Source organism: Staurois parvus, unplaced genomic scaffold, assembly GCF_062004578.1.
Source record: "Staurois parvus isolate SC_StPar_1 unplaced genomic scaffold, SC_StPar_1.0 ptg001757l, whole genome shotgun sequence".
NCBI lineage: Eukaryota > Metazoa > Chordata > Amphibia > Anura > Ranidae > Staurois > Staurois parvus.
This window is the reverse complement of record NW_028319553.1, coordinates 1-27,615: the sequence shown is the minus strand read 5'-3', so window position 1 is coordinate 27,615 and position 27,615 is coordinate 1. Positions and strand designations below refer to the sequence as shown.

The 27,615-nt window shown below is 47.8% G+C and overlaps 1 protein-coding gene across 1 annotated transcript; it reads left to right on the top strand.

Annotated features, from left to right (window-relative positions):
- Nucleotides 1-237: 237 nt before the first annotated feature.
- Nucleotides 238-27,289, top strand: MINDY1 (MINDY lysine 48 deubiquitinase 1; the record flags this gene model as incomplete). Its single annotated transcript, XM_089663737.1, has 5 exons — nucleotides 238-374; nucleotides 14,829-16,001; nucleotides 19,848-19,905; nucleotides 24,437-24,513; nucleotides 27,131-27,289. Coding segments are annotated over exons 2-5 (921 nt in total), but the record flags the coding sequence as incomplete, so codon positions are not given.
- Between the last annotated feature and the right edge of the window lie 326 nt (nucleotides 27,290-27,615).

Sequence of the window (27,615 nt, the reverse complement as noted above, 5' to 3'; positions counted from 1 at the left end):
CTTCCCACGCAATGGAAAGCGGACTGTAGGTGGCTGGATACCTTCTGGCCGGCTATTCGCCTCACTCTATGGTTTCCCCCCACCTTTCCCCGCTCTATCTCTTTCGGGCAGTAGGTGGCAGCAGAGCACGCTGCGTTCCGTCTAGCCGGCTGGCTGCTTGACTCTATAGTCCCTGCCTTTCCTGGAACGCATTTCCTCTCCCTAGCAGCAGGTGTCAGTAGAGCGCGCTGTGTAGCGTCTATCCAGCTGCTCGTCTCGGTGGCGGCCTGAGGCTGGAGTGAAGTTGGTGAGAATAAACAAGCAGAGAGGCCTGAGGAGCCCCAGGGGCCCCTGACTGCCAGCCCTGCGCCCGAGAGGGGCCCCAGCACCTGCAGGTAACTCGTCCTGGGCTTACTGTGCACCTTCGGTGATATTATGTGTGGACTTGGCTGTGTCATGTGTCTTCTATGTCCTCCTATGCACTCTGTACTGTCTGTGTGCCTGTAATATATCCATCTGTATACCATTGTGTACAGAATGCACTGCAGGGGTGTATATATATATATAGATTCTATGTATTTGTATATATAGTGGATACATTACCTACATATATGTAACATTGGTGTCAGTGGGAGGAATAGTGCCCCATCATTGGTGTCAGTGGGAGGAATAGTGCCCCATCATTGGTGTCAGTGGGAGGAATAGTGCCCCATCATTGGTGTCAGTGGGAGGAATAGTGCCCCATCATTGGTGTCAGTGGGAGGAATAGTGCCCCATCATTGGTGTCGGTGGGAGGAATAGTGCCCCATCATTGGTGTCAGTGGGAGGAATAGTGCCCCATCATTGGTGTCGGTGGGAGGAATAGTGCCCCATCATTGGTGTCAGTGGGAGGAATAGTGCCCCATCATTGGTGTCAGTGGGAGGAATAGTGCCCCATCATTGGTGTCAGTGGGAGGAATAGTGCCCCATCATTGGTGTCAGTGGGAGGAATAGTGCCCCATCATTGGTGTCAGTGGGAGGAATAGTGCCCCATCATTGGTGTCAGTGGGAGGAATAGTGCCCCATCATTGGTGTCAGTGGGAGGAATAGTGTCCCATCATTGGTGTCAGTGGGAGGAATAGTGCCCCATCATTGGTATCAGTGGGAGGAATAGTGCCCCATTGTTGGTATCAGTGGGAGGAATAGTGCCCCATCGTTGGTGTCAGTGGGGGGAATAGTGCCCCATCGTTGGTGTCAGTGGGAGGAATAGTGCCCCATCGTTGGTGTCAGTGGGAGGAATAGTGCCCCATCGTTGGTGTCAGTGGGAGGAATAGTGCCCCATCGTTGGTGTCAGTGGGAGGAATAGTGCCCCATCGTTGGTGTCAGTGGGAGGAATAGTGCCCCATCGTTGGTGTCAGTGGGAGGAATAGTGCCCCATCGTTGGTATCAGTGGGAGGAATAGTGCCCCATCATTGGTGTCAGTGGGAGGAATAGTGCCCCATCACTGGTGTCAGTGGGAGGAATAGTGCCCCATCACTGGTGTCAGTGGGAGGAATAGTGCCCCATCATTGGTGTCAGTGGGAGGAATAGTGCCCCATTATTGGTATCAGTGGGGGGAATAGTGCCCCATCATTGGTGTCAGTGGGAGGAATAGTGTCCCATCATTGGTGTCAGTGGGAGGAATAGTGTCCCATCATTGGTGTCAGTGGGAGTAATAGTGCCCCATCATTGGTGTCAGTGGGAGGAATAGTGCCCCATCATTGGTGTCAGTGGGAGTAATAGTGTCCCATCATTGGTGTCAGTGGGAGTAATAGTGTCCCATCATTGGTGTCAGTGGGAGGAATAGTGCCCCATCATTGGTGTCAGTGGGAGGTATAGTGCCCCATCATCGCATGCAAATGTTCAGGGAAGCAGCACAGGAGAAGCAGGAAGCTGGTCTCTCTAGAAGTCTTTCTGCACATTTTTTTTCCTACATTCTCCTCCGCCCAGCTGGCCATAAATATCTGATGCGAAGAAGCCGTCGAGCCTTCGTTATTTTCGCCGGTGTTTTGGGTTGAGCTGCGGGCCGCGCTGTGTGTTGTAATCCGGTGTCGGGATTGGCTCACTCCAGGTTATGCAATCCTCAGTTGCTCCACAGCGACTCGCAGTGCGATGTTTGCTGCAAAATCCAGCACCGGCCTCTCGATGCGTCTGTAGGTTCTGTCCAGACCGGAGGGTTCCAGGCGACACCAAATGGCGGCGGACGGATTCGTCAGGTACAGCGATTGTTTATCTGTATCGAGTGTCTCTCAGATGAAGAGTAAAAATATTACATATCGCAGCCTAATGCTGGCCATAGACGGGTCGAAAATTGGCCGTTTGTTTATAAAAAAAAAACCCGAAAAATCGGTCGTTCGATCGCCCGACGTTACCACCAACGGTAAACAAATCGGCTGATCATCATCCCGTCTGCGGCCGGCATCTAATTACTTCTGTCCCTGCAGAGAGCTCCGCTATTATATTTTATATGAAAAGTGTTGCAGTTGCAACAATGTATCTATTTGTATCCATTTGTATCTATTTCGGATACAGATGGTTTTATTCGGATACAAATAGATACAAATAGATACAAATAGATACATTGTTGCAACTGCAACACTTTTCATATAAAATATAATAGCGGACTGGAATTCTTCTTTCTTTTTCTTCGTTTTTCTACTTTCTTCTACTTTCTTTTTCTTCTTTCTTCTTCGTTCTTTTTCATTCTTCTTTCTTTGTTCTTCGTTCTTCTTTCTTCATTCTTCGTTCTTCTTTCTTTGTTCTTCTTTCTTCGTTCTTCTTTCTTCGTTCTTCTTTCTTCGTTCTTCTTTCTTCGTTCTTCTTTCTTCGTTCTTCTTTCTTCATCGTTCTTCTTTCTTCATCGTTCTTCTTTCTTCATCGTTCTTCTTTCTTCTTCGTTCTTTTTCATTCTTCTTTCTTCTTTCTTCGTTCTTCTTTCTTCTTCGTTCTTTTTCATTCTTCTTTCTTCATTCTTCGTTCTTCTTTCTTTGTTCTTCTTTCTTCTTTCTTTGTTCTTCTTTCTTCTTTCTTCGTTCTTCTTTCTTCGTTCTTCTTTCTTCGTTCTTCTTTCTTCGTTCTTCTTTCTTCGTTCTTCTTTCTTCGTTCTTCTTTCTTCGTTCTTCTTTCTTCGTTCTTCGTTCTTCTTTCTTCGTTCTTCTTTCCTCGTTCTTCTTTCCGTCTTCGTTCTTCTGTTTGTCTTCGTTCTTCTTTCTACTTCCTCTTCTTTCCCTTTCTTTCTTCTTCCTTTCTTTCTTTTTCTTGCAGGTCACGGCTCATGCGCAGATTTTTTATCGGTAAATATTTGATAAATTTGCCCATCATTGCCGGGAAAATCGGCTGATCGTCAAAATTGGCTGCAAATTTTCCAACTTGACCGATTAAAAAAAAATGTGCCAAAACCCCGAAAAACAGCCGACCAATTAATCCACAAACGATGCGAAAATCGACTGTTTTTTTTTTTTCGGACGAAAAATCTGCCGATTTTTAACCCATCTATGGCCTGCATAACAGTCCCTAGATGTGGCAGCTGCTTTCGTTTTCTTTTTATTCAGGATTTCCTTTTCCTATTGTTTTGATCCTGCCAGTTACACACTTCCTGTCCCAGGGTGACAACGCACCCTCACTGAGCTGTATCTATGCAGCGTTGTCACCCTGGGACAGGAAGTGTGTTAGACACACAGGGGACAAGCGCAAGAGCCATCATAGCGCAGGAAATAAAATCATTGGCGGGAAAATCGGCTGTTTTCCGTGAATTTTCCAACATGACCGATAATCTCAAAGTGCAAAAAACCCGAAACTGGGGCTGACGGTTGCACAGCTGTCGCATTGACAACATTAAGATGCGACTTCCATGCGACTTCTGAGAATTGTATGAAATTCACATCAAAGTAGCTCATGAAACTTTTTTTTTTTTGATTAAATTTGTATCGGTTTGAACGGCTTCCATTGAAATACATGGGCTGCGATTCGTTATGCGACTTGTTTGTGTCCAGATTCGCATTTCAAATCGCATGCAAAGATCGTCAATGGAACCGGTCTAGTCGGAGTTTCAGTGATTAGAGCGGTGGTTCCTGCACTACTTTTCCTGATATTTGGGGTGTGACTTGCATTGACATTTGTGCGTGAAGTTGCACAGATGTTCATAAAGTTGGACCCGAAGTCGCACTGTCATCCGACTTTTAAATTGCGCGACTTCAAGTGAAGTCGCACGATTTCAAAGGTCGGATCCGGTATGAACCGGGGCTGACGGTTGCACAGCTGTCGCATTGACAACATTAAGTGGTGACTTTTGAGAATTGTATGAAATTCACATCAAAGTAGCTCATGAAACTTTTTTTTTTTTTTTTTTTTTAAATTCACATCGGTTTGAATGGCTTCCATTGAAATCCACTGGCTGCGATTTGTTATGCGACCTGTTTGTGTCCAGATTCGCATGAAAGATCGCAGGCAAAGATCGTCAATAGAACTCTTCTAGTCGGAGTTTCGGCGATTTAGAAAAGTAGTTCCTGCACTACGTTTCCCGATTTGGGGTGCGACTTGCGTAGACATCTGTGCGTGAAGTCGCACAGATGTTTATGAAGTTGGACTCGAAGTCGCACTGCCATCCGACTTTGAAATGCTGAGACTTCAAGTGAAGTCGCACGATTTCAAATTCGGATCCGGTATGAACCGGGGCTGACGGTTATATTAATAGCATTAAGATGCAACTTGCATGCGACTTTTGAGAATTTACATTGCAGCCTATGGCGCTCAAGCCGCATCCAAGTAGGGGACGAACCTTTTTAAATTCGCATAGATTCGAACGGCTTCCATTGAAATACATGGGCTGGAGCTCGTCACGTGACCTTTTTGTGTCCAGACTTGCATGACAAATCGCATGCAATGGATTGGTGCGACTCCAATTTTGCTGGAGTGGCATCGATTCCAAAATCAGTTCCTGCGCTACTTATCCCGGTTTGGGGTGCGACTTGCGTAGACATCTGTACGTGAAGTCTATGAAGTTTGACCCGAAGTCGCACTGCCATTTGACTTTGAAAGTCGGATCCATTGTGAACCGGGGCTGACTGTTGCATGACATTAAGATGCGACTTGCATGCGAGTTTGAGAATTTACATTGAAAGTCGCATCAAAGTAGTGCACGAAACCTTTTTTAAATTTGCATACGTTTGAATGGCTTCGCATGGGCTGCGACTCGTCATGCGACCTAGGTGTGTCCGGAGTCGCATGACAAGTCGCACAAGTATGAACGTAATTTGGTGACAGACCGCGGGAGGGGTATAGCAGCAGTGGAAGTGCGCAACCCGGGGAGGATGACCGCCGTCATCGGCTTGGTGACGCTGCGTGTGAATCGGGACTCGTCCATCCGACTGGAATGCAGCCGCAGTGACCGCTTTGAAGAGCAGGAGACCGTTCATACATGAGTCAGGAGGCGGGGCTGTGACACGGAATTATGACACGCTTGGATAATGGTGTCACTCCGCAGGATAGATCAGCCGCACGGTGAGGAGAGCGCAGAGGGACGCTCGGTCTGGTGGGCATCTTCTACGAAGAAACAATAATCATCGTGGAAATCCCTCTCCTAACATTCCTCGTGTTCGTGTCCTTTATAAAGACGTTTTGAAATCTGCAGCTTTTATATAAATATTCGCTGGAGATCGAACCCCATAGTCGCTTCATTTGAAAAAGTCTTTTATAAAATGATCTCGCCATCGAGGTCTTGTTCAGGCACTTCCTGTTGTAGGGTGACCACGCTCTGCCCCGTTTCCCATTTTTGCCCCTACGTTGTCACCATGTCACATGTGACACATATATATATATATATATATATATATATATATATATATATATATATATATATATATATATATATATATATATATATAGTCCTTGTTCAGCCACTTCCTGTTGTAGGGTGACCACGCTCTGCCCCCATTTCCGCCTACGTTGTCACCATGTCACATTTGACACACACACACACATTCATACATACACATACTAGGGACAATTTAGACAGGAGTCAATTCACCTACCAGCATGTCTTTGGAGTGTGGGAGGAAACCGAAGCATATATATTTATTAGTCCTTGTTCAGGCACTTCTTCTTGTAGGGTGCCAACGTTCCGCCCCTGCTTCCCATTTTTGCTTTTGTGTTGTCACCATGTCACACGTGACGCACAGTGGCTTAGTGGTTAGCACGTCTGCCTTGCAGTAAATGGGTCATGGGTTTGATTACCGACCATGGCGCCTCCTGCATGGAGTTTGCATGTTCTCCCTGTGCTTGCGTGGGTTTCCTCCGGGTGCTTCGGTTTCCTCCCACACTCCAAAGACATGCTGGTAGGTGAATTGACTCCTGTCTAAATTGTCCCTAGTATGTGTATGTATGAATGTGAGTTAGGGACCTTAGATTGTACGCCCCTTGAGGGTCAAGGACCTTAGATTGGACGCCCCTTGAGGGTTAGGGACCTTAGATTGGACGCCCCTTGAGGGTCGGGGACCTTAGATTGGACGCCCCTTGAGGGTCGGGGACCTTAGATTGGACGCCCCTTGAGGGTTAGGGACCTTAGATTGTACGCCCCTTGAGGGTTAGGGACCTTAGATTGTACACCCCTTGAGGGTTAGGGACCTTAGATTGTACGCCCCTTGAGGGTCGGGGACCTTAGATTGTACGCCCCTTGAGGGTCGGGGACCTTAGATTGTACGCCCCTTGAGGGTCGGGGACCTTAGATTGTACGCCCCTTGAGGGTCGGGGACCTTAGATTGTACGCCCCTTGAGGGTCGGGGACCTTAGATTGTACGCCCCTTGAGGGTCGGGGACCTTAGATTGTACGCCCCTTGAGGGTCGGGGACCTTAGATTGTACGCCCCTTGAGGGTCGGGGACCTTAGATTGTACGCCCCTTGAGGGTCGGGGACCTTAGATTGGACGCCCCTTGAGGGTCGGGGACCTTAGATTGGACGCCCCTTGAGGGTCAGGGACCTTAGATTGGACGCCCCTTGAGGGTTAGGGACTGATGTGAATGTACAATATATATGTAAAGCTGCGTAATTGACAGCTCTATATAAGTACCTGAAATAAAAAATAAATAAATTAACTAATATACAGTTGCAAGAAAAAGTATGTGAACCCCTTGGGATTCCATGGAGTTTTGCATGAATTGGGCATAAAATGTGCTCTGAACGTCATCTAAGTCACAACAATAGAAGAACACAGTCTGCTGAACATAATACTACACAAACATTAGATGTTGCCATGGTTTCATTGCACATAACATGTAAACATTCACAGTGCAGGGAGGAAAAAGTATGTGAACCTTTGGACTTAATAACTGCTTGACCCTCCTTTGGCAGCAATAACCTCAACCAAACGTTTCCTGTAGTTGCAGATCAGACCTGCACAACGATCTGGAGTCATTTTGGACCACTCCTCTTCACAAAACTGTTTCAGTGTAGCAATATTCTTGGGATGTCTGGTGTGAATCGCTCTCTTAAGGTCATGCCACAGCATTTCAATGGGGTTGAGGTCAGGACTCTGACTGGGCCACTCCAGAAGGCGTATTCTGTGCTGTTGCAGCCATTGTTTTGTTGAATGACTTGTATGCTTTGGGTCATTGTCCTGTTGCATCACCCATCCTCTGCGGAGCTTCAGTTGGTGGACAGATGGTCGTACGTTTTCCTGCAAAATGTCTTGATAAACTCTGGAATTCAGTTTCCCATCAATGACAACCATCCGTCCAGGCCCTGAGGCAGCAAAGCAGCCCCAAACCATGATGCTCCCTCCGCCATGTTTCACAGTGGGGATGAGGTTTTGATGTTGGTGTGCTGGGCCTTTTTTTCTCCACACATAGTGTTGTGTGTTCTTCCCAAACAACTCAATCTTGGTTTCATCTGTCCGCAGTATATTTTGCCAGTAGTGCTGTGGAACATCCAGGTGCTCTTTTGCAAACTTCAAACGTGCTGCAATCTTCTTTTTGGACAGCAATGGCTTCCTCCGTGGTGTCCTCCCATGTACTCCATTCTTGTTTCATGTTTTCCTTATTGTAGATGTGTCAACAAAAATGTTAGCATGTGCCAGAGATTTCTGTAGGTCTTTAGCTGACACTCTGGGATTCTTCTTTACCTCATGCAGCATTCTGCGCTGTGCTCTTGCAGTCATTTTTACAGGACGACCGCGCCTAGGGAGAGTAGCAACAGTGCTAAACTTTCTCCATTTGTAGACAGTCTGTCTTACCGTGGACACATGAACATCAAGGCTCAAGGAGATACTTTTGTAACCCTTTCCAGCTTCATGCAAGTCAACAATTCTTGATGGTAGGTCTTCTGAGAGCTCTTTTCTGCGAGGCATGGTTCACATCAGACAGTGCTTCTTGAAACCAGTAAACCCAAAACAGGTGTGTGTTTTTTAAGGGCAGGACAGCTGTCAGCAACACATCCAATATTATCACACTGATTGGAGTCAAGGTTGGCTCACTCCTGGCTCCAATTAGCTCTGGGAGAAGTCATTAAGCTAGGGCCTCACATACTTTTTCCTCCCTGCACTGTGAATGTTTACATGTTATGTGCAATTAAACCATGGCAACATCTAATGTTTGTGTAGTATTATGTTCAGCAGACTGTTCTTCTATTGTTGTGACTTAGATGACGTTCAGAGCACATTTTATGCCCAATTCATGCAAAACTCCACGTAATCCCAAGGGGTTCACATACTTTTTCTTGCAACTGTATATGTATGAGGTAACCGATGCGAATTTAAAAAAAAAAAAAGTTTCATGAGCTACTTTGATGTGACTTTCATACAACTTAAGGGCCATAGACTGCAATGTAAATTCTCCAAAGTCACATGAAAGTTGCATCTTAGTGTTATCCATGCAACAGTCATCCCCGGATCACCCTGGATCCGACTTTAAAATCGTTGAGTTAATGAGTTAATATAAATGCGTCACATGTGACATGGTGACAACGTAGGATGAAAATGGGAAACGGGGGCAGAGTGTTGTCACCCTATAACGGAAAGTATCTGAACAAGGACCTATAATATATATTATATGTATGTGTGTGTGAGATATATATATTAGAGGTCCTTTGTTAAGGCACTTTCTGTTATAGGGTGACAACGTTCTGACCCCGTTTCCCACTTTCATACTACGTTGTCACCATGTCACATATGACGCATTTTATATTAACTCTATATGTATCTCTCTCTCTAAATATATATATATAATTTTATTTTTTTTTTGTTCAGGCACTTCCTGCTATAAGTGAGAAGGAGATATAGATTTTATATGTAGATATAGATATATAGATATAAAATCTATATCTCCTTCTCACTTATAGCAGGAAGTGCCTGAACAAAAAAAAAATAAAATTATATATATATATATATATATATATATATATATGTATGTATGTATGTATGTGTGTGTATGTATGTATGTGTGTGTATGTATATATGTATGTATGTATGTATGTATGTATGTGTGTGTGTGTGTATATATATATATATATATATATATATGTATGTGTGTGTGTGTGTATGTATATATATATATATATATATGTACTGTATGTGTGTGTATATATATATGTATGTATGTGTGTGTATATATATATGTATGTGTATGTATGTGTGTATATATATGTATACAGTATATTGAATTAACATGCAGGAGCAAATTGGATCGTGCTTTGCTGAGTTTTTTTTGCCTTCCTCTGGATCACCTGTGGGTGTAGGATTATAACTTTTTTTTTTTTTTTTTTAATAGTTGAACTGGATGGACTTTAGTCTTTTTTCAGCCAGACTAACTATGTAACTATATGTAATTGTATGTGAACAGCACTCCTCCCCTGTTAACCATTTTCGCTTTTATGCTTTCACCATGTCACACGTGACAAAGTGTATGTAATTCACGAATATCTATATACAGAGGGGCAAAAAAGTATTTAGTCAGCCACCAATTGTACAAGTTCTTCCACTTACAAAGATGAGAGAGGCCTGTAATTGGCATCATAGGGAGACCTCAACTATGAGAGACAAAATGAGAAAACAAATCCAGACAATCTCATTGGCTGATCTGGAAAGAATTTATTTGCAAATTATGGTGGAAAATAAGTATTTGGTGAATATGAAAAGTTCCTCTCAATACTTTGTTATATATCCTTTGTTGGCAATGACAGAGGTCAGACGTTTCCTGTAAGTCTTCACAAGGTTGGCACACACTGTTGCTGGTATGTTGGCCCATCCTCCATGCAGATCTCCTCTAGAGCAGTGATGTTTTGGGGCTGTCGCTGCCCAACACGGACTTTCAACTCCCTCCAAAGGTTTTCTATGGGGTTGAGATCTGGAGACTGGCTAGGCCACTCCAGGACCTTGAAATGCTTCTTACGAAGCCACTCCTTCGTTGCCCGGGTGGTATGTTTGGGATCATTGTCATGTTGGAAGACCCAGACACGTTTCATCTTCAATGCCCTTGCTGATGGAAGGAGGTTTGCACTCAAAATCTCACGATACATGGCCCCATTCATTCTGTCCTGTACATGGATCAGTCATCCTGGTCCCTTTGCGGAGAAACAGCCCCAAAGCATGATGTTGCCACCCCCATGCTTCACAGTAGGTATGGTGTTCTTTGGATGCAACTCAGCATTCTCTCTCCTCCAAACACGACGAGTTGTGTTTCTACCAAACAGTTCTATTTTGGTTTCATCTGACCATATGACATTCTCCCAATCCTCTTCTGGATCATCCAAATGCTCTCTAGCAAACTTCAGACGGGCCGGACATGTACTGGCTTAAGCAGGGGGACACGTCTGGCACTGCAGGATCTGAGTCCCTGGCGGCGTAGTGTGTTACTGATGGTAGCCTTTGTTACGTTGGTCCCAGCTCTCTGCGGATCATTCACTAGGTCCCCCCGTGTGGTCCTGGGATTTTTGCTCACCGTTCTTGTGATCATTTTGACCCCACAGGGTGAGATCTTGCGTGGAGCCCCAGATGGAGGGAGATTATCAGTGGTCTTGTATGTCTTCCATTTTCTAATTATTGCTCCCACAGTTGATTTGTTCACACCAAGCTGCTTGCCTATTGCAGATTCAGTCTTCCCAGCCTGGTGCAGGTCTACAATTTTGTTTCTGGTGTCCTTCGACAGCTCTTTGGTCTTCACCATAGTGGAGTTTGGAGTGTGACTGTTTGAGGTTGTGGACAGGTGTCTTTTATACTGATAACAAGTTCAAACAGGTGCCATTGATACAGGTAATGAGTGCAGGACAGAGGAGCCTCTTAAAGAAGAAGGTCCAGGTCTGTGAGAGCCAGAAATCTTGCTTGTTTGTAGGTGACCAAATACTTATTTTCCACCATAATTTGCAAATAAATTCTTTCCAGATCAGCCAATGAGATTGTCTGGATTTGTTTTCTCATTTTGTCTCTCATAGTTGAGGTCTACCTATGATGCCAATTACAGGCCTCTCTCATCTTTTTAAGTGGGAGAACTTGTACAATTGGTGGGGACTACATACTTTTTTGCCCCACTGTATATATATATTTATTTATATAGGTCCTTGTTCAGGCACTTCCTGTTTATAGGGTAACAATGCTCTGCCCCTGTTTCCTGTTTTTGCTCCTACGTTGTCACCATGTCACACGTGATGCAATTATTATTATACAGGATTTATATAGCGCTTTACAATATAGCAATGTACACTATATTGCCAAAAGTATTGGCCCCGCCCTCCCAATCATGTGATTCAGGTGTTCCAATCCCCTCCCAATCATATGATTCAGGTGTTCCAATCCCCTCCCAATCATGTGATTCAGGTGTTCCAATCCCCTCCCAATCATGTGATTCAGGTGTTCCAATCCCCTCCCAATCATGTGATTCAGGTGCTCCAATCCCCTCCATGGACACAGGTGTATACAATCAAGCCCCTAGGCATGCAGACGGCTTCTACAAACATTGGTGAAAGAATGGGTCGCTCTCAGGAGCTCAGTGACTCCAAGCGTGGTCCCGTGATAGGTGGTCACCTGTGCAATAAGTCCATCCGTGACATTTCCTGGCTACTAAATATTCCACGCTCAACTGTTAGTGGGACTATAACAAAGTGGAAGCAACTGGGAACAACAGCCACTCAGCCACCAAGTGGTAGGCCACGTCACATGACAGGGCGGGGTCAGCGCATGCTGAAGCGCACAGTGCGCAGAAGTCACCAACTGTCTGCAGAGTCAATAGCTAAAGACCTCCAAACTTGGTGTGGCCTTCAGATGAGCCCAACAACAGTGCGTAGAGAGCTTCATGGAATGGGTTTCCATGGCCGAGCAGCTGCATCCAAGCCTTACATCACCAAGTGCAATGCAAAGCGTCGGATGCCGTGGTGTAAAGCACGCCGCCACTGGATTCTAGAGCAGGGGAGACGTGTTCTCTGGAGTGACCAATCACACTTCTCTGTCTGGCAATCCGATGGACGTGTCTGGGTTTGGCGGTGGCCAGGAGAACGGTACTTACCTGACTGCATTGTGCCAAGTGTACAGTTTGGTGGAGGGGGGATTATGGTGTGGGGGTGTTTTTCAGGGGTTGGGCTTGGCCCCCTAGTTCCAGTGAAGTGATCTGTTAAGGCAACATTTTGGACAATTTCATGCCCCCAACTTTGTGGGAAGAGTTTGGGGATGGCCCCTCCCTGTTCCAACATGACTGCACACCAGTGCACAAAGCAAGGTCCATAAAGACATGGAGGAGCCAGTTTGGGGTGGAGGAACTTGACTGGACCTTGAACCCTACAGACTAAGACTGTGATGCCATTAAAGTTCATGTGTGTGGAAAGGCCGGCATTCACAACTCAGCCCCTAGTTACATCACTAACCTGGTCTCAAAATACCAACCAAATCGTTCTCTTCGTTCCTCCAAAGACCTCCTGCTCTCTAGCTCCCTTGTCACCACCTCCCATGCTCTTCTCCGATACGTCCGGCTATCTCCTCCTCTGTCCACTTTTAGCCGATCCCTGAAAACTCATCTCTTCAGAGGGGCCTATCCTGTATAATAATAATAATTCCAATACTTTTGGGAATATAGTGTGTATATGTATGTTTGTGTAAAATATATACTTTTTAATTAATAAATTAATGTCTAAACCGCTGGCAACAAAAGTGAGTCCACCCCTAAGTGACCAGGTCCAAATTGGGCCCAAAGTGTCAATATCTTGTGTGGCCGCCATTATTTTCCAGCACTGCCTTAACCCTCTTGGGCATGGAGGTCACCAGAGCTTCACAGGTTGCCACTGGAGTCCTCTTCCACTCCTCCATGACATCATCACTGAGCTGGTGGATGTTAGAGACCTTGCGCTCCTCCACCTTCCGTCTTCCACTCCTCCATGACGTCATCACTGAGCTGGTGGATGTTAGAGACTGCGCTCCTCCACCGTCTGTTTGAGGACGCCCCACAGATGCTCAATAGGGTTTCGGTCTGGAGACATGCTTGGAACAGAGCTGAGGGCTCCAGCTGCTACAAAAAAACTAGGAGGGGGCGGAGACAAGACCAGTCACCCTGTACAAGGAGAAGTAGATCTGTGGGAGTGGCCCAGCTGTAGATAACTACAGGAGGGGGCGGGAACAAGACCAGTTACTCTGCACAAGGAGAGCAGAGCTGTGGGAGGGGCCCAGCTACAGAAGACTACTGGGGGGTGAAAGGGGCGGAGACGAGACCAGTCACCGTGTACAAGGAGAGGAAGCAGAGCTGTAGGAGGGGCTGCAGAAGACCACAGAAGGGGGCGGAGACAAGACCAGTCATCCTGTACAAGGAGAAGAAGCAGAACTGTGGGAGGGGCCCAGCTGTAGAGAACTACAGGAGGGGGTGGAGACAAGACCAGTCACTCTGCACAAGGAGAGCAGAGCTGTGGGAGGGGCCCAGCTGCAGAAGACCACAGGAGGGGGTGGAGATGAGACCAGTCACCCTGTACAAGGAGAGGAAGCAACTGTGGGAGGGGCCCAGCTACAGAAGACTAAGGGGGGGGGGGGGGGGCAGGAGACGAGACCAGTCACCGTGTACAAGGAGAAGCAGAGTGGCAGGGGGGGGGGGGCTGAGACGAGACCAGTCACCCTGTACAAGGAGAAGAAGCAGAGCTGTGGGAGGAGCCCAGCTGTAGAGAACTACAGGAGGGGGTGGAGACCTGACCAGTCACCCTGTACAAGGAGAAGCAGAGCTGTGGGAGGAGCCCAGCTGTAGAGAACTACAGGAGGGGGTGGAGACCTGACCAGTCACTCTGTACAAGGAGAGGAAGCAGAGCTGTGGGAGGGGCCCACCTGTAGAGAACTAAAGGAGGGGGCGGAGACGAGACCAGTCACCCTGTACAAGAAGAGGAAGCAGAACTGTGGGAGGGTCCCAGCTACATATGACTATGGGGGGGGGGGGGCTGAGACGAGACCAGTCACTCTGTACAAGGAGAAGCAGAGCTGTGGGAGGGGCCCAGCTACATATGACTATGGGGGGGGGGGGGCTGAGACGAGACCAGTCACCCTGTACAAGGAGAAGAAGCAGAGCTGTGGGAGGGGCCTAGCTGTAGAGAACTACAGGAGGGGGTGGAGACGAGACCAGTCACCCTGTACAAGGAGAAGCAGAGCGGGGGGGGGCTGAGACGAGACCAGTCACTCTGTACAAGGAGAGGAAGCAGAGCTGTAGGAGGGGCCCAACTGCAGAAAACTACAGGAGGGGGCGGAGACAATTTTTTAATTTTCCTGGGCGGGGCCCTCCTAACTCTCTTGTCTTGAATTGTATTATACCTGTCCTGTCGCTCTATATAAATACTGTATAATAATCATTTCCACTTTTTTTTTTTTCCCCCCATTTTACCTCTCTCTGCAGGCTCCTCAAATCACCTCCAATCGTCATCCGCCATCTTGACTCGGATGGAAACGCCATCGTCCACACTGAAACCCAAATACGTTCATCGAACGTCTGAAAAATATCGATCAACCTAAACCTCCGCCGGGCGTCTGTTTCCACTCAACAAATTTTCTTCTAAAGAAAATGCACAATTTATACTTTTTTTCAGACGCTTTCTTATAAACTCGCACTCATCTCCCTCCTTTTTGGCGTATTTTTTTTTTTTTCATGACATTTCCACCACAGATTATTTTTATTTTCCAGTATTGATGACCAGCGTGTACAACGCACAAAAATATATTTAAAAAAATTAATTTTGCGCAGTCCAGTGTTTTTTGTTTTGCTTTGTATATGAAATATAAAATATTATTCAGCTGAAGGAAATTTTTAAAGTATTTTTGAAATTCTATTTATATCTTTTTCTGGATCAAAGACGTTTTTTTTTTTTTTTTTTTTGTTAAATTTATTTTTCTTAAATTTGCACCTAGAAAATTTATAGGAACGTTGGTGGTTTTTGGCGCAACGATGGACCCCACAACAGACAGCGAAAAAATGGATCTCGTGGAGGAGAAGGCCGCCCCCACGCAGCCAGAAAATTGTGACGTTTTGGGACAAAAGTCTCCCGAAGACTTGGAGGAAGCGCAGATTTCAGAGAGCGATTCCGAAAGTCGGAAGTTGGACTCGGATACGACGACGGAGAGGAGTCAGGAGACGTCCGATGCTTGCGAAGTATCGACCTCCAGCGACGAAAATGGCGGCAGCGGCGGCCGCAAACTGCAAGAGCCGCAGTCCAGTCTAGAGGTGGAGGATAGCCTCTCCCAGACCACAGCGGATTCCAGTAAAGTGAACCTTCTGTCCACATCCGTCGAATCGGAGCAGCCGGAAGCCAGCAGGTCGCCGGAGGAGCAGGCGAAAGTGGAAAATCCCTCGCTGCAGAACTTGCTGTGCTCCAGTTCCAGCGTCAGCCCCTGCGAGGAGGCCTTGGAGGGGGCGGTGGCAAAGTCGCCAGGGAACGAGGGCGCTGCCGCGGCGGACTATTACTTTGTGAAGTGGATAAATTGGAAAGGAGAGCGGACGCCGGTTATAACTCAGAGCGAGAACGGCCCGTGCCCCCTGTTGGCCATCATGAATATCCTTTTCTTGCGCTGGAAGGTAGGTGGCGTTAAAGGGCGACTCCGGCTCGATGGTTAAACTCCATTGAAAACACTTGTGTAGGGATCGCTTTACATTGCAGGAGATTTGTCTTGTGATAGGTGTGCCGGTGCCACTCCAGACTCCTCCTCCTCCCCCTGAACCCCACCCCCCTTCCTGCGCCAGGGCCACTGACCCCAGGAACCCCACCCCCCCTTCCTGCACCAGGGCCACTGACCCCAGGAACCCCACCCCCCTTTCCTGCGCCAGGGCCACTGACCCCAGGAACCCCACCCCCCTTTCCTGCGCCAGGGCCACTGACCCCTGGAACCCCACCCCCCTTCCTGCACCAGGACCACTGACCCCTGAACCACCCTTCCTGTGCCAGGGCCACTGACCCCAGGAGGAACCTCACCCCCATCCTGCGCCAGGACCACTGACCCCCCCAGACCCCCTTCCCCTGCTCCACTCCTGACCCCAGCTTCTCCCCCTCTCCCTGTGCCCGGGCCACTGATCCAACACTCCCTTTCGGCCTGCACCCAAGCCACTGATCCAACACCCCCCCCCCCTCCCATGCTTGGACCACTAATACGCCCCCACCCCTCCCTGCACATGGGCCACTGACCCCCTGAACCTTCCTGCACCTAGGCAACTGACCCCCTGAGCCGGCAGCTGCACCCAAATCCACTTATCCGACGACCGCTATGCACCCAGGCCACTGACTCCCAAAACCACGAAACCCCTTCCCCATGTCACGGCAGGGCCTCTGACTCCTAGATCCCCCCCCAAGCCCGGGCCACTGATCCAACACCACCCTCCCCCCATGCATCTGGGCCACTGATCCAACAGCACCCCCCCCCCCCTCCGCGTCTGGAGTGTACAATCTAAGGTCCCTGACCCTCAAGGGGCGTACAATCTAAGGTCCCTGACCCTCAAGGGGCGTACAATCTAAGGTCCCCGACTCTCAAGGGGCGTACAATCTAAGGTCCTTGACCCTCAAGGGGCGTACAATCTAAGGTCCCCGACCCTCAAGGGGCGTACAATCTAAGGTCCCCGACCCTCAAGGGGCGTACAATCTAAGGTCCCCGACCCTCAAGGGGCGTACAATCTAAGGTCCCCGACCCTCAAGGGGCGTACAATCTAAGGTCCCCGACCCTCAAGGGGTGTACAATCTAAGGTCCCTAACTCACATTCATACATACTAGGGCCAACTTAGACAGGAGCCGATTTACCTAGCAGCGTGTCTTTGGAGTTTGGGAGGAAACCGGAGTACCCGGAGGAAACCCACGCAGGCACATGGAGAACATGCAAACTCCAGGCAGGTGGTGCCGTGGTTGGGATTTCGAACCAACGACCCGAGTACTGCCAGGCGGAAGTGCTAACCATTTAGCCACTGTGCTGCCAAAAAAAGCTATGAGGCCAGGACACCTAAATATCAGTAAGGTGCCTTTCACACATGAGTGACGCCACCGCGTTGCGGTTTTTTTTGCTCCTTTTTTTTTTTTCATTTCACTCCTTTGAAATGGATGTTTAGTATTAGTCCTTATCTGGAATAAAGACCGGTTCTGCTAGCCGCAGGGACTGTGTACACAGAGGGTTACACCACACCAGGGCCTGTAGGTGATGAAAATAAAAGCGCACGCCCTGAGCAGCAAAATCTGGTTTGTGTTTATTTCCACAACACGTTCTGGTTTAGTCCGAGCCGAAGCCGGAGTCTTCCTTCCCCAGTCCAGGCTACAACCTGTCCGTGGCCTCTGAGCTCACGGAAGGGTCCCAGGCACCTCGACACTTCCTCTGTAATCATCGCAGTGTACAGTATCCTCTGCAGCACCCCCAGCAGACAGGGCATTAGACAGGGCAGTGCGGTGGCTTTGCAGGCTGGCTGGTATGTGTGCTGCGAAATCTTTGTTTGTGATGCTGCAGACATTAGCTGTGCAATCTGCTGATCAGTTGCCAGTAGAGTGTAGCCAAGCAACTGATCAGCAGTTTGCACAGCTAAAATGCGCAGCAGCCAGTCGCCAGTAGGGATCCTCATCTAAAGGGATGCAAAGGATGTGTTTTTTTAATGTAATGCTTGGGAAGAGCAGTCTAGTGACTGACACAGAACTGCAATATATACAGAGGCCCCCCGTTGTAGGCACTGCGGCTTATGCACATATTTGCAAATGCGTGCAAACAAAACCCACTGTGTTTAACGTAAACCGTTAGGGCAATTCGGTGGCTTTGCAGGCTGGCTGGTAAGTGTGCTGCAAAATCTTTTGTATGTGACGCTGCAAACATCAGCTGTGCAATCTGCTGATCAGTAGTCAAGCAACTGATCAGCAGTTTGCACAGTTAAAATGCGCAGCAGCCAGTCGCCAGCAGCAATCCACATCTAAAAGGATGCAAAAGATGTGGTTTTTTTTTTGTTACGCATGAGAAGTGCAGTACAGTGCCTGGCACCAGCCCTAAATATCATGGAGAGGGCTGGTTACAAGGGTAGATGAAGAAAAAAAAAAGGGTAATGTTAGGTTTAGCTTTAAACCCATTGCCCCTCCCCCCCCAAACTAGAAATCTCCACACCATACGGGGGGATGTGTTTTGTAGTCTAAGATCAGAATCGGGAAGAATGCTTGAGAGAACCCGGGCTTATCAGACGTATATTACACAATAATGGCCTATTAACCCCTTCCCCCCAGGCCAATTTTCAGCTTTCAGCGCCATCACACTTTGAAGGACAATTGCGCGGTCATGCAACACTGTACCCATATGAATTATTTAGCATTTTTTTGAGACAGATAAAGCTTTATTTTGGTGGTATTTATTCACCGCTGGGATTCTTATTTTTTTTGCTATGTAAATGAAAGTCCAAAAATTTTGAAAAAAAGTGTTTTTCTTATAAAATTTTGCAAATAAATAATATTTCATCATAAATCTTAAAATTTATTTCGTTTTATATTTTTAGTAAAAAAAAAAATAACCCAAATTAGTTTATAACCAAAAAATATAATTTTTAAACTTTTTTTTTTTCATTTTTAATTTATTTTTTTATATTATTTTTTTTTACATACTGTCACCCTAGCAGTACATGGTGTCACTGCACTACTTGTGGGGGGTGATGAAGATTTTTTTTTTTTTACATTGATTGCTTTTACACCCATAAAGGCTGTAAAAGCAATAATATCTCCTTCTCTCTGGCTGTATTCTTGCAGCCATTGAGAACTACTGTGTGAGCTGTGATTGGTCACAGCTTGTCACATGGTACAAGGCTGTTGTGAATAGCCCTGTACCATGTGATCTCTGTGATCATTCACAGATTTCACATGTAGTAAGCAATGATGTCACAAGTGCAGGGGCGGACTGACAACTCATGGGGCCCCCGGGCAATAGGGAATCATGGGGCCCCTGTGTTTTTGCCCAAACTCAAAAAAGCCTATGAAAAAGGTACCAGGGGCATCTCATGGGGGCCCCCTACTTACCCCGGGCCCTCGGGCAGTGCCCGAGTTTCCAAATGGTCAGTCTGCCCCTGCACAAGTGACATCTTACTTACTACTCCGCATGTGATCACTGATTGGCCAATCAGTGATCACATGATCAGGACCTCGCAGAGAGGTCCCGTCCGACGATCGGTGTTCCACTGTGTCCGGAGGATACAGCGGGCACAGGATCACGGTGCACAAGCAGGGGGCAGGGAGGCCGTTTATATACAGCGGCCGGACGGGAGGAGTTAAAGGGAGCAAATCAGAGACGTTGATTGTTGGGGTTTCCATCCACTTTACGTAGATATCGTAGAATACGTGATCTTCCCGGAATGCATTGTATGATATGTATGGATGTGGATAGGAGGAAGCTTTCTCTGTCATTGACTTTTCATTCATTTATTGGCAGGTAAAATTGCCGCCGCAGAAAGAAGTGGTGACGTCTGAGGAACTAATGGCACATCTTGGTAAGAGGGGGAGGGAGACGTGTACTGAATGCCGTAATAATTACAAGGCGGATGGTCTATATATTTGTATTGCCGTGTGTTCAGTATTGTACAGAGGTGATGATGTCATGGCTGCAGAGAGAGGCTCCCCACATGTATATAGAGAAGCAAAAAATCATTTCACAGGACAGAATGTTCCACAGCTGTATAGGGTACCATGCAGGGACCTGGAGGGGTGTGGCCTGCGTACCGTACAGGGACCTGGAGAGGTGTGGCCTGCGTACTGTACAGGGACCTGGAGAGGTGTGGCCTGCGTACCGTACAGGGACCTGGAGAGGTGTGGCCTGCGTACCGTACAGGGACCTGGAGAGGTGTGGCCTGCGTACCGTACAGGGACCTGGAGAGGTGTGGCCTGCGTACCGTACAGGGACCTGGAGAGGTGTGGCCTGCGTACCGTACAGGGACCTGGAGAGGTGTGGCCTGCGTACCGTACAGGGACCTGGAGAGGTGTGGCCTGCGTACCGTACAGGGACCTGGAGAGGTGTGGCCTGCGTACCGTACAGGGACCTGGAGGGGTGTGGCCTGCGTACTGTACAGGGACCTGGAGGGGTGTGGCCTGCGTACCGTACAGTGACCTGGAGGGGTGTGGCCTGCGTACCGTACAGGGACCTGGAGAGGTGTGGCCTGCGTACGGTACAGGGACCTGGAGAGGTGTGGCCTGCGTACGGTACAGGGACCTGGAGAGGTGTGGCCTGCGTACCGTACAGGGACCTGGAGAGGTGTGGCCTGCGTACCGTACAGGGACCTGGAGAGGTGTGGCCTGCGTACGGTACAGGGTCCTGGAGAGGTGTGGCCTGCGTACTGTACAGGGACCTGGAGAGGTTTGGCCTGCATACGGTACAGGGACCTGGAGAGGTGTGGCCTGCTTACCGTACAGGGACCTGGAGAGTCGAAGCCAGGGTATTGTACAGAGACATTTGGGGTGTGGCCTCCATGATGTACAGGGACCTAGGGAGGCGTGGCCTGGGTATTGTCCAGGGACATTTGGGGTGTGGCCTCCATGATGTACAGGGACCTAGGGAGGCGTGGCCTGGGTATTGTCCAGAGACATTTGGGGTGTGGCCTCCATGATGTACAGGTACCTGGGGGACGTGGCCTGCCTACTGTGCATAGGCCAGGTAGTGTATACTAGGCAGAGGGGTTGCGGGGCTTTTGGCCTGTGCAGGGGCCCCGGGGGGGCACACATATGTGAAGGCCTATATCTCGAGGCTTCAGAGATTGTCGTACCCCCTGGCAGAGCTTAAGTCTTGTTCAGCTGCCACAGGGAAAGAGCTGGCACCATGTAGCTTGGCACAAAACTAAGGGTCTGATCGATGGGGAAAGGGGGGAGGTGAGGAGGGGGTCACTCCTTCTTTCTTCTTTTTTCCCTTTTCTTTTCTTTCCCTTTTTTCCCTTTTTTTTCCCTTTTTTTTCCCTTTTTTTTCCCTTTTTTTTCCCTTTTTTTTCCCCTTTTTCCCCTTTCTTTTTTTTCCCCTTTCTTTTTTTTTCCCTTTCTTTTTTTTTCCCTTTCTTTTTTTTTCCCTTTCTTTTTTTTTTTTCCCTTTTTTTTTTTTCTTTTTTTTGCCTTTTTTCACTTTCTTTTTTTCTCTTTTTTTTTTCCCCTCTCTTTCCCCCCCCCCCCTTTTTTTCCCCCCTTTTTCTTTTTTTCCCTTTTTCTTTTTTTTCCCTTTTCTTTTTTTTTTCCCCTTTTTTTTCCCTTTTTCTTTTTTTTCCCTTTTGTTTTCCCTTCTTTTTGTTTTCCGTCCCCCCCCCTTTTTTTTTTTTCTTTCATCTTTAGCTGCGCTCCAGGCATGCACTTAAATACATATAAGGCTGCTGTATTTCCATCCAGACCTGGGATTTACACAGCATGGTCACACAGCAGAGCCCTGCCTGGCAGGACAGGAAACCTTTTTTTTTGCGCTGCACTTCGTTGTCACTTACATGTCTTGTATCTACCCAATTAACAGGAGAAGCAGCAGACTGCTGAGCTCATCTCTCACTCTGCTCTCTTCTCCTATCAGCATGATTCTTGCACTGCATCACCACTGATTGACTCCCTGTGCTGCTTTCCTTCGCCCAGACTGAGCTCTGCTGTACAGGGAGATTGCAAAGGGCTGATGACACGCCTAAAAACCCTATTAATGATTCCAGAATTGCATTCATTTGTGTGTATCTGCTCGGAGTTCAGCTTTAATTTCCTGGTTTTTCTTTCTGTCTTCCTCCCTTGTTATATTTTGTTTTCTCCTCTCTATTGTCTTCTTCGTTCCCTTTTCTCCTTCATTTCTCCATTTCCTCTTCTCTTTCCCTGTATTGATCTGTTCTTGTAGAAGTGTAATAGTCATTGAGTGTCTCTCCGTTGGCTGTAGCCGCCGGTCTCCTCCCCATGCAGTAATCCTTGTCAGGTTGGGGGAATGTGGAGCCGGCACAGCCAGTCTCCCCGCACTGATGTGTTTCCTGACGTCCCGACAAGAGCTGAATAGATGGCCTGCTTGTAACAGCAGAGGAGGAGAATTTCCTGATGGGTGTGCCTGCACTGCATGGGACTCGCCCTGGCAAGCCATCTCTTCAAGTAAACATTACACAATCATGGCACCTTCTCTGTACCCCCCCCCCCCCCCCAGCCAGCTACCCACCGCCCCCCATGATTGCTTAATGCTCAATTCATGAATAAGTAAATATTATCTAAACAGAACGTGTGTTCTTCCCGAGTCTCCGTGAGATTTGTGTATTTCTTCCAGATCTGCGCAGGAATCCAGGGTGAGACTTCCTGTAACCAAGACCGCTCCCTGCTGCGTCCTCTCCTTGTGCAGGGGGACCGGTCTTGTCTCCGCCCCCTCCTGTAGTCTTCTGCATCTGGGCCCCTCCTACAGCTCTGCTCTCTCTCCTTGTTCATGGTGACTGGTCTTGTCTCCGCCCCCTCCTACTGGTCTTGTCTTGACCACTCGCTGCTGCTTCCTCTCCTTGTTCATGGTGACTGGTCTTGTCTCCGCCCCCTCCTACTGGTCTTCTGTAGCTGGGCCCCTCCTACAGCTCTGCTCTCTCTCCTTGTTCATGGTGACTGGTCTTGTCTCCGCCCCCTCCTACTGGTCTTGTCTTGACCACTCGCTGCTGCTTCCTCTCCTTGTTCATGGTGACTGGTCTTGTCTCCACCCCCTCCTACTGGTCTTGTCTCCGCCCCCTCCTACTGGTCTTGTCTTGACCGCTCGCTGCTGCTTCCTCTCCTTGTTCAAGGTGACTGGTCTTGTCTCCGCCCCCTCCTACTGGTCTTGTCTTGACCGCTCGCTGCTGCTTCCTCTCCTTGTTCATGGTGACTGGTCTTGTCTCCGCCCCCTCCTACTGGTCTTGTCTTGACCGCTCGCTGCTGCTTCCTCTCCTTGTTCAAGGTGACTGGTCTTGTCTCCGCCCCCTCCTACTGGTCTTGTCTTGACCGCTCGCTGCTGCTTCCTCTCCTTGTTCATGGTGACTGGTCTTGTCTCCGCCCCCTCCTACTGGTCTTGTCTTGACCGCTCGCTGCTGCTTCCTCTCCTTGTTCATGGTGACTGGTCTTGTCTCCGCCCCCACTGTAGTCTTCTGTAGCAGGTGGAGCCTGCTGGGCCCCTCCTTCAGCTCTGCTCTCTGCTTGCACGGGGTGACTGGTCTTGACTCCGCCCACCTGTAGTCTTCTGTAGCAGGTGCAGCCTGTTGGGCGCCTCCCACAGCTCTGCTCTCTGCTTGCACGGGGTGACTGGTCTTGACTCCGCCCACCTGTAGTTTTCTGTAGTGGGTCGAGCCTGCTGGGCCCCTCCCTCAGCTCTGCTCTCTCTCCTTGTGCAGCGCAACTGGTCTTGCTCTGCCCCCTCCTTCAGTTTTTTTTTTGTAGCAGGTGGAGCCTGTTGGGCCCCTCCCACAGCTCTGTTCTATTTGCTTGTACAGAGCTACTGGTCTTGTCTTGACCACTCACTGCTGCTTCCTCTCCTTGTGCAGGGTGTCTGGTCTTGCCTCCGCCCCCCCCCTCCCTGTAGTTTTCTGTAGTGGGTGCAGCCTGTTGGGCCCCTCCCACAGCTCTGCTCTCTGCTTGTACAGAGAGACTAGTCTTGTCTCCTCACCCCCCCCCCCGTAGTTCTCTGTAGCAGGTGCAGCCTGTTGGGCCCCTCCCACAGCTCTGCTCGCACAGGGTGACTGGTCTTGTCTCCGCCCCCTCCTCTACTTTTCTGTAGCAGGTTGAGCCTGTTGGGCCCCTCCCACAACTCTGCTCTTTCCTTGTTCATGGTGCCTGGTCTTGTCTCCGCCCCCTGTAGTTTTTAGGCAGGACAAAAACAGGTAAGAATAAAGTTAAAGTCACAAGAACAAAGTAAGTATGATTGTTTATTACCCCCCCCCCCCAGTCAGGTATACAGGTTTCTAGCAATGGGGGGGGGGGGGTCTTCTTTCAATAAAAGTGCCCAGAGTTCAGTTTTAACATGTGAATTTCTTTTTGTTTTTGTTTTTTTTTTCGTTTTGGTGACTTCTATTTTTTTTTTTTTTCCTTCAGGGGATTGTATATTGTCCATCGAGCCGCAAGAAAAATCTGAAGTGCTTCAGCTCAATTTTCAGCAGGTCTGTTCCGAGGTGATGATTTTCAGAACAAATTTTGAATTAAAGGGTAACTCCGCTTTCGTGGGAAGAAAAAAAAAAAAAAAGCATCTAAAATTGTGACACGTCCTGTTGTAATTAAATGTTACAAATTAACTTTCTTTTTCAATCTGCAGCGCTGTAATTCTCTGTAGAACGCAATATGGCGGCCTGGAGGCGTTCTGTGCGCAGAAGGCCCTCCAGAAATGTCATTTCCCGCTCGTGCGATTGGCTCACTGAGATACACATTTGATTTTGAGCATCCCCTGCAACAAAAATTTAAATTTGGTGACCTATTCTCAAAGGGAAATCATGTCTATAAGGATGCAGACCCCACCACTTTCCTCAGGACCCTGCAGCTGATTGATCATTCTAAAATCACTCCTGTTAGATTCACTCCGCACATGGACACAGGCAAACAAACAGCCATTTCTTCAGAATAGCAAAAGGTCGGAATCTGTAACAAATTTTGGTAAAATCCCTGCAATGTACATAGATCACCCAGAGGGGAATTTTTTTTTTTTCTCAACAAAAGTGGAGTTACTCTTTAAGTCCACTGTTAATAGGCTCATAGGGGATTTAGTATAGCCGGTCTCCTGCCTCCTATGGTGGTAGCAGATCTAACATCAGTTTTGCATCGGTTTGGGATAAAGTGGGGAAGGATTATAACCTCTGTCAGGTCTTTGCTGCTATCCATGGCCCCATTAATGAGATTTCTCCTTACTTCCTGTCCTACTGACAGCGGATTCATCGGACGGAAAGTGAGGGAATATCTCCAACAGCAACACTGAAATACAAATATGACACTGGTTCTAGCCGTAGCCACTTCCTGTCCGGCCCATGTACATAAACGGATGGACGGGAGCAGTGCAGGAGCGGGCCGCCGTTTATAATTGGCCCCCGCATTCACTGCCTGTGCGCGCGCAGCACTGCGATCTGGTGCCGATCGCTGTACGGGACCTCCTGTGTGAGGTCCCGATCATGTGATCACTGATAGGCCGATCGTGTGATCACTGATAGGCCGATCGTGAGATCACTGATTGGCCGATCGTGAGATCACTGATTGGCCGATCGTGAGATCACTGATTGGCCGATCGTGAGATCACTGATTGGCCGATCGTGAGATCACTGATTGGCCGACCGTGAGATCACTGATTGGCCGACCGTGAGATCACTGATTGGCCGATCGTGAGATCACTGATTGGCCGATCGTGAGATCACTGATTGGCCGATCGTGAGATCACTGATTGGCCGATCGTGAGATCACTGATTGGCCGATCGTGAGATCACTGATTGGCCGATCGTGAGATCACTGATTGGCCGATTGTGCGATCGTGCGATCACTGATTGGCCGATCGTGCGATCACATCAACAGTAGTAAACAAGATGTCACTTGCTGACATCATTGCTTACTACGTGTGAAATCTGTGAATGATCACAGAGATCACATAGTACAGGGCTATTCACAACAGCCTTCTACCATGTGACAAGATGTGACCAATCACAGCTCACTCAGTATTTCTCAATGCCTGCAAGAATGCAACCAGAGAGAAGGAGAAATGATTGATTTTACAGCCTTTATGGGTGCAAAAACAATCAGTGTAAAAAAAGAAAAAAAAAAAATCTTCATCACCCCCACAAGTAGTACAGTGTCACCATGGTGACAGTATGTTTAACACCTTCACGCCGGCTGCACACAAATGTGCGGCCTCCTGGCGTCTGGGCCTAGACGCCGAGCGGCTGCACATTTGCGGTCAGGTAAGAAAAACATATGTGCTGAGAGCGCACGCCCTGCGCGCTCCCAGCACACATGTCCGGTAGTCACGGAAAGGTCCCGATCTCCTCTTTCGATCGGGACCTACGGTGGCGGTCACATGATCCCTAAACCCCACCCCGCCCGTCCCACCTCCCGGCTTCTGAAGCTCTTAAAGGGCCGGGAGGCGCCGGCATGAAGGGGTTAAAAGAAAAAATATATGAAAAAATTAAATGTACAAAAAAATTTAGAAAAATTTGAATTTTTGGTTATAAACTAATATTTTTTTTTTTTACTAAAAAAATAGCTGAATACATTTCGGTCAAGATTTATAAAGAAAGATTATTTATTTGCAAAATTTTATAAGAAAAACACTTTTTTTTTTTTTTTTTTATTTTCAAAATGTTTGGACTTTTTCATTTTATATAGCAAAAAAATTAAAATCCCAATGGTGAATAAAATACCACCAAAATAACGTTTTTTTTTTTTGTTTTTTTTTTTATCCGTCTCAAAAAAATGCTACAAAATTCATATGGGTACGGTGACGCATGACCGCGCAATTGTCATGCAAAGCATGATCGTGCTGAAAGCTGAAGATTGGCCTGGGCAGGAAGGGGGTAGACTTGAAGTGGTTAAAGAAAAGCGTTTCATTTATATCAGTGCTGCTGTTGAAGTTTTCTTTTTTCCTCACTTCCTGTCTGGTGACAGATCAGCCGGGCAGAAAGTGGGAAGAAATCCCTCTAACTGAGCTTCAGATTACAGGAAAACCAGGCAGCTTTTTTTTTTTTTTTTTTTTTGTTTCCCCTTTTTTATTTTTTACCTATTTATTTTAAATGTTTTTTTTTTTTTTTTTTTTTGCAGAACGTGAATGACGCCATGACTGTTTTGCCCAAGCTCTCGACAGGTCTAGATGTCAACGTGCGCTTCACAGGAGTGTCAGATTTCGAGTACACCCCAGAATGCATCGTCTTCGACCTCCTCAACATACCGCTGTACCACGGTTGGCTGGTCGACCCCCAGGTACCGCTAAGGAAGAACTGCATTGGCTGTGAAATGTGTTCCGGTGCGGCTTGTTTATCCCTTTGGGGCCTGTTGGGTGCGAGAAACTCGCGTTCCCTACGCACTGCAGTTGCGATCTGTTAATGATGTGATGTTCACTTTGATGACACCTCACCCGCAGTGTGTTTGGCTGCATCGGATCACTGTGCGGTTTTTTTTTACCTGCTTCCCACCCAGGCCTATTCTGATATTTCTTCTCCAAAAATCATCATTTTTTTTTAGATTGTAAGATCTAACGAGCCCTCTGATTCCTCTTGTACCAAATTGTATTTTATCTGTAATGTCTG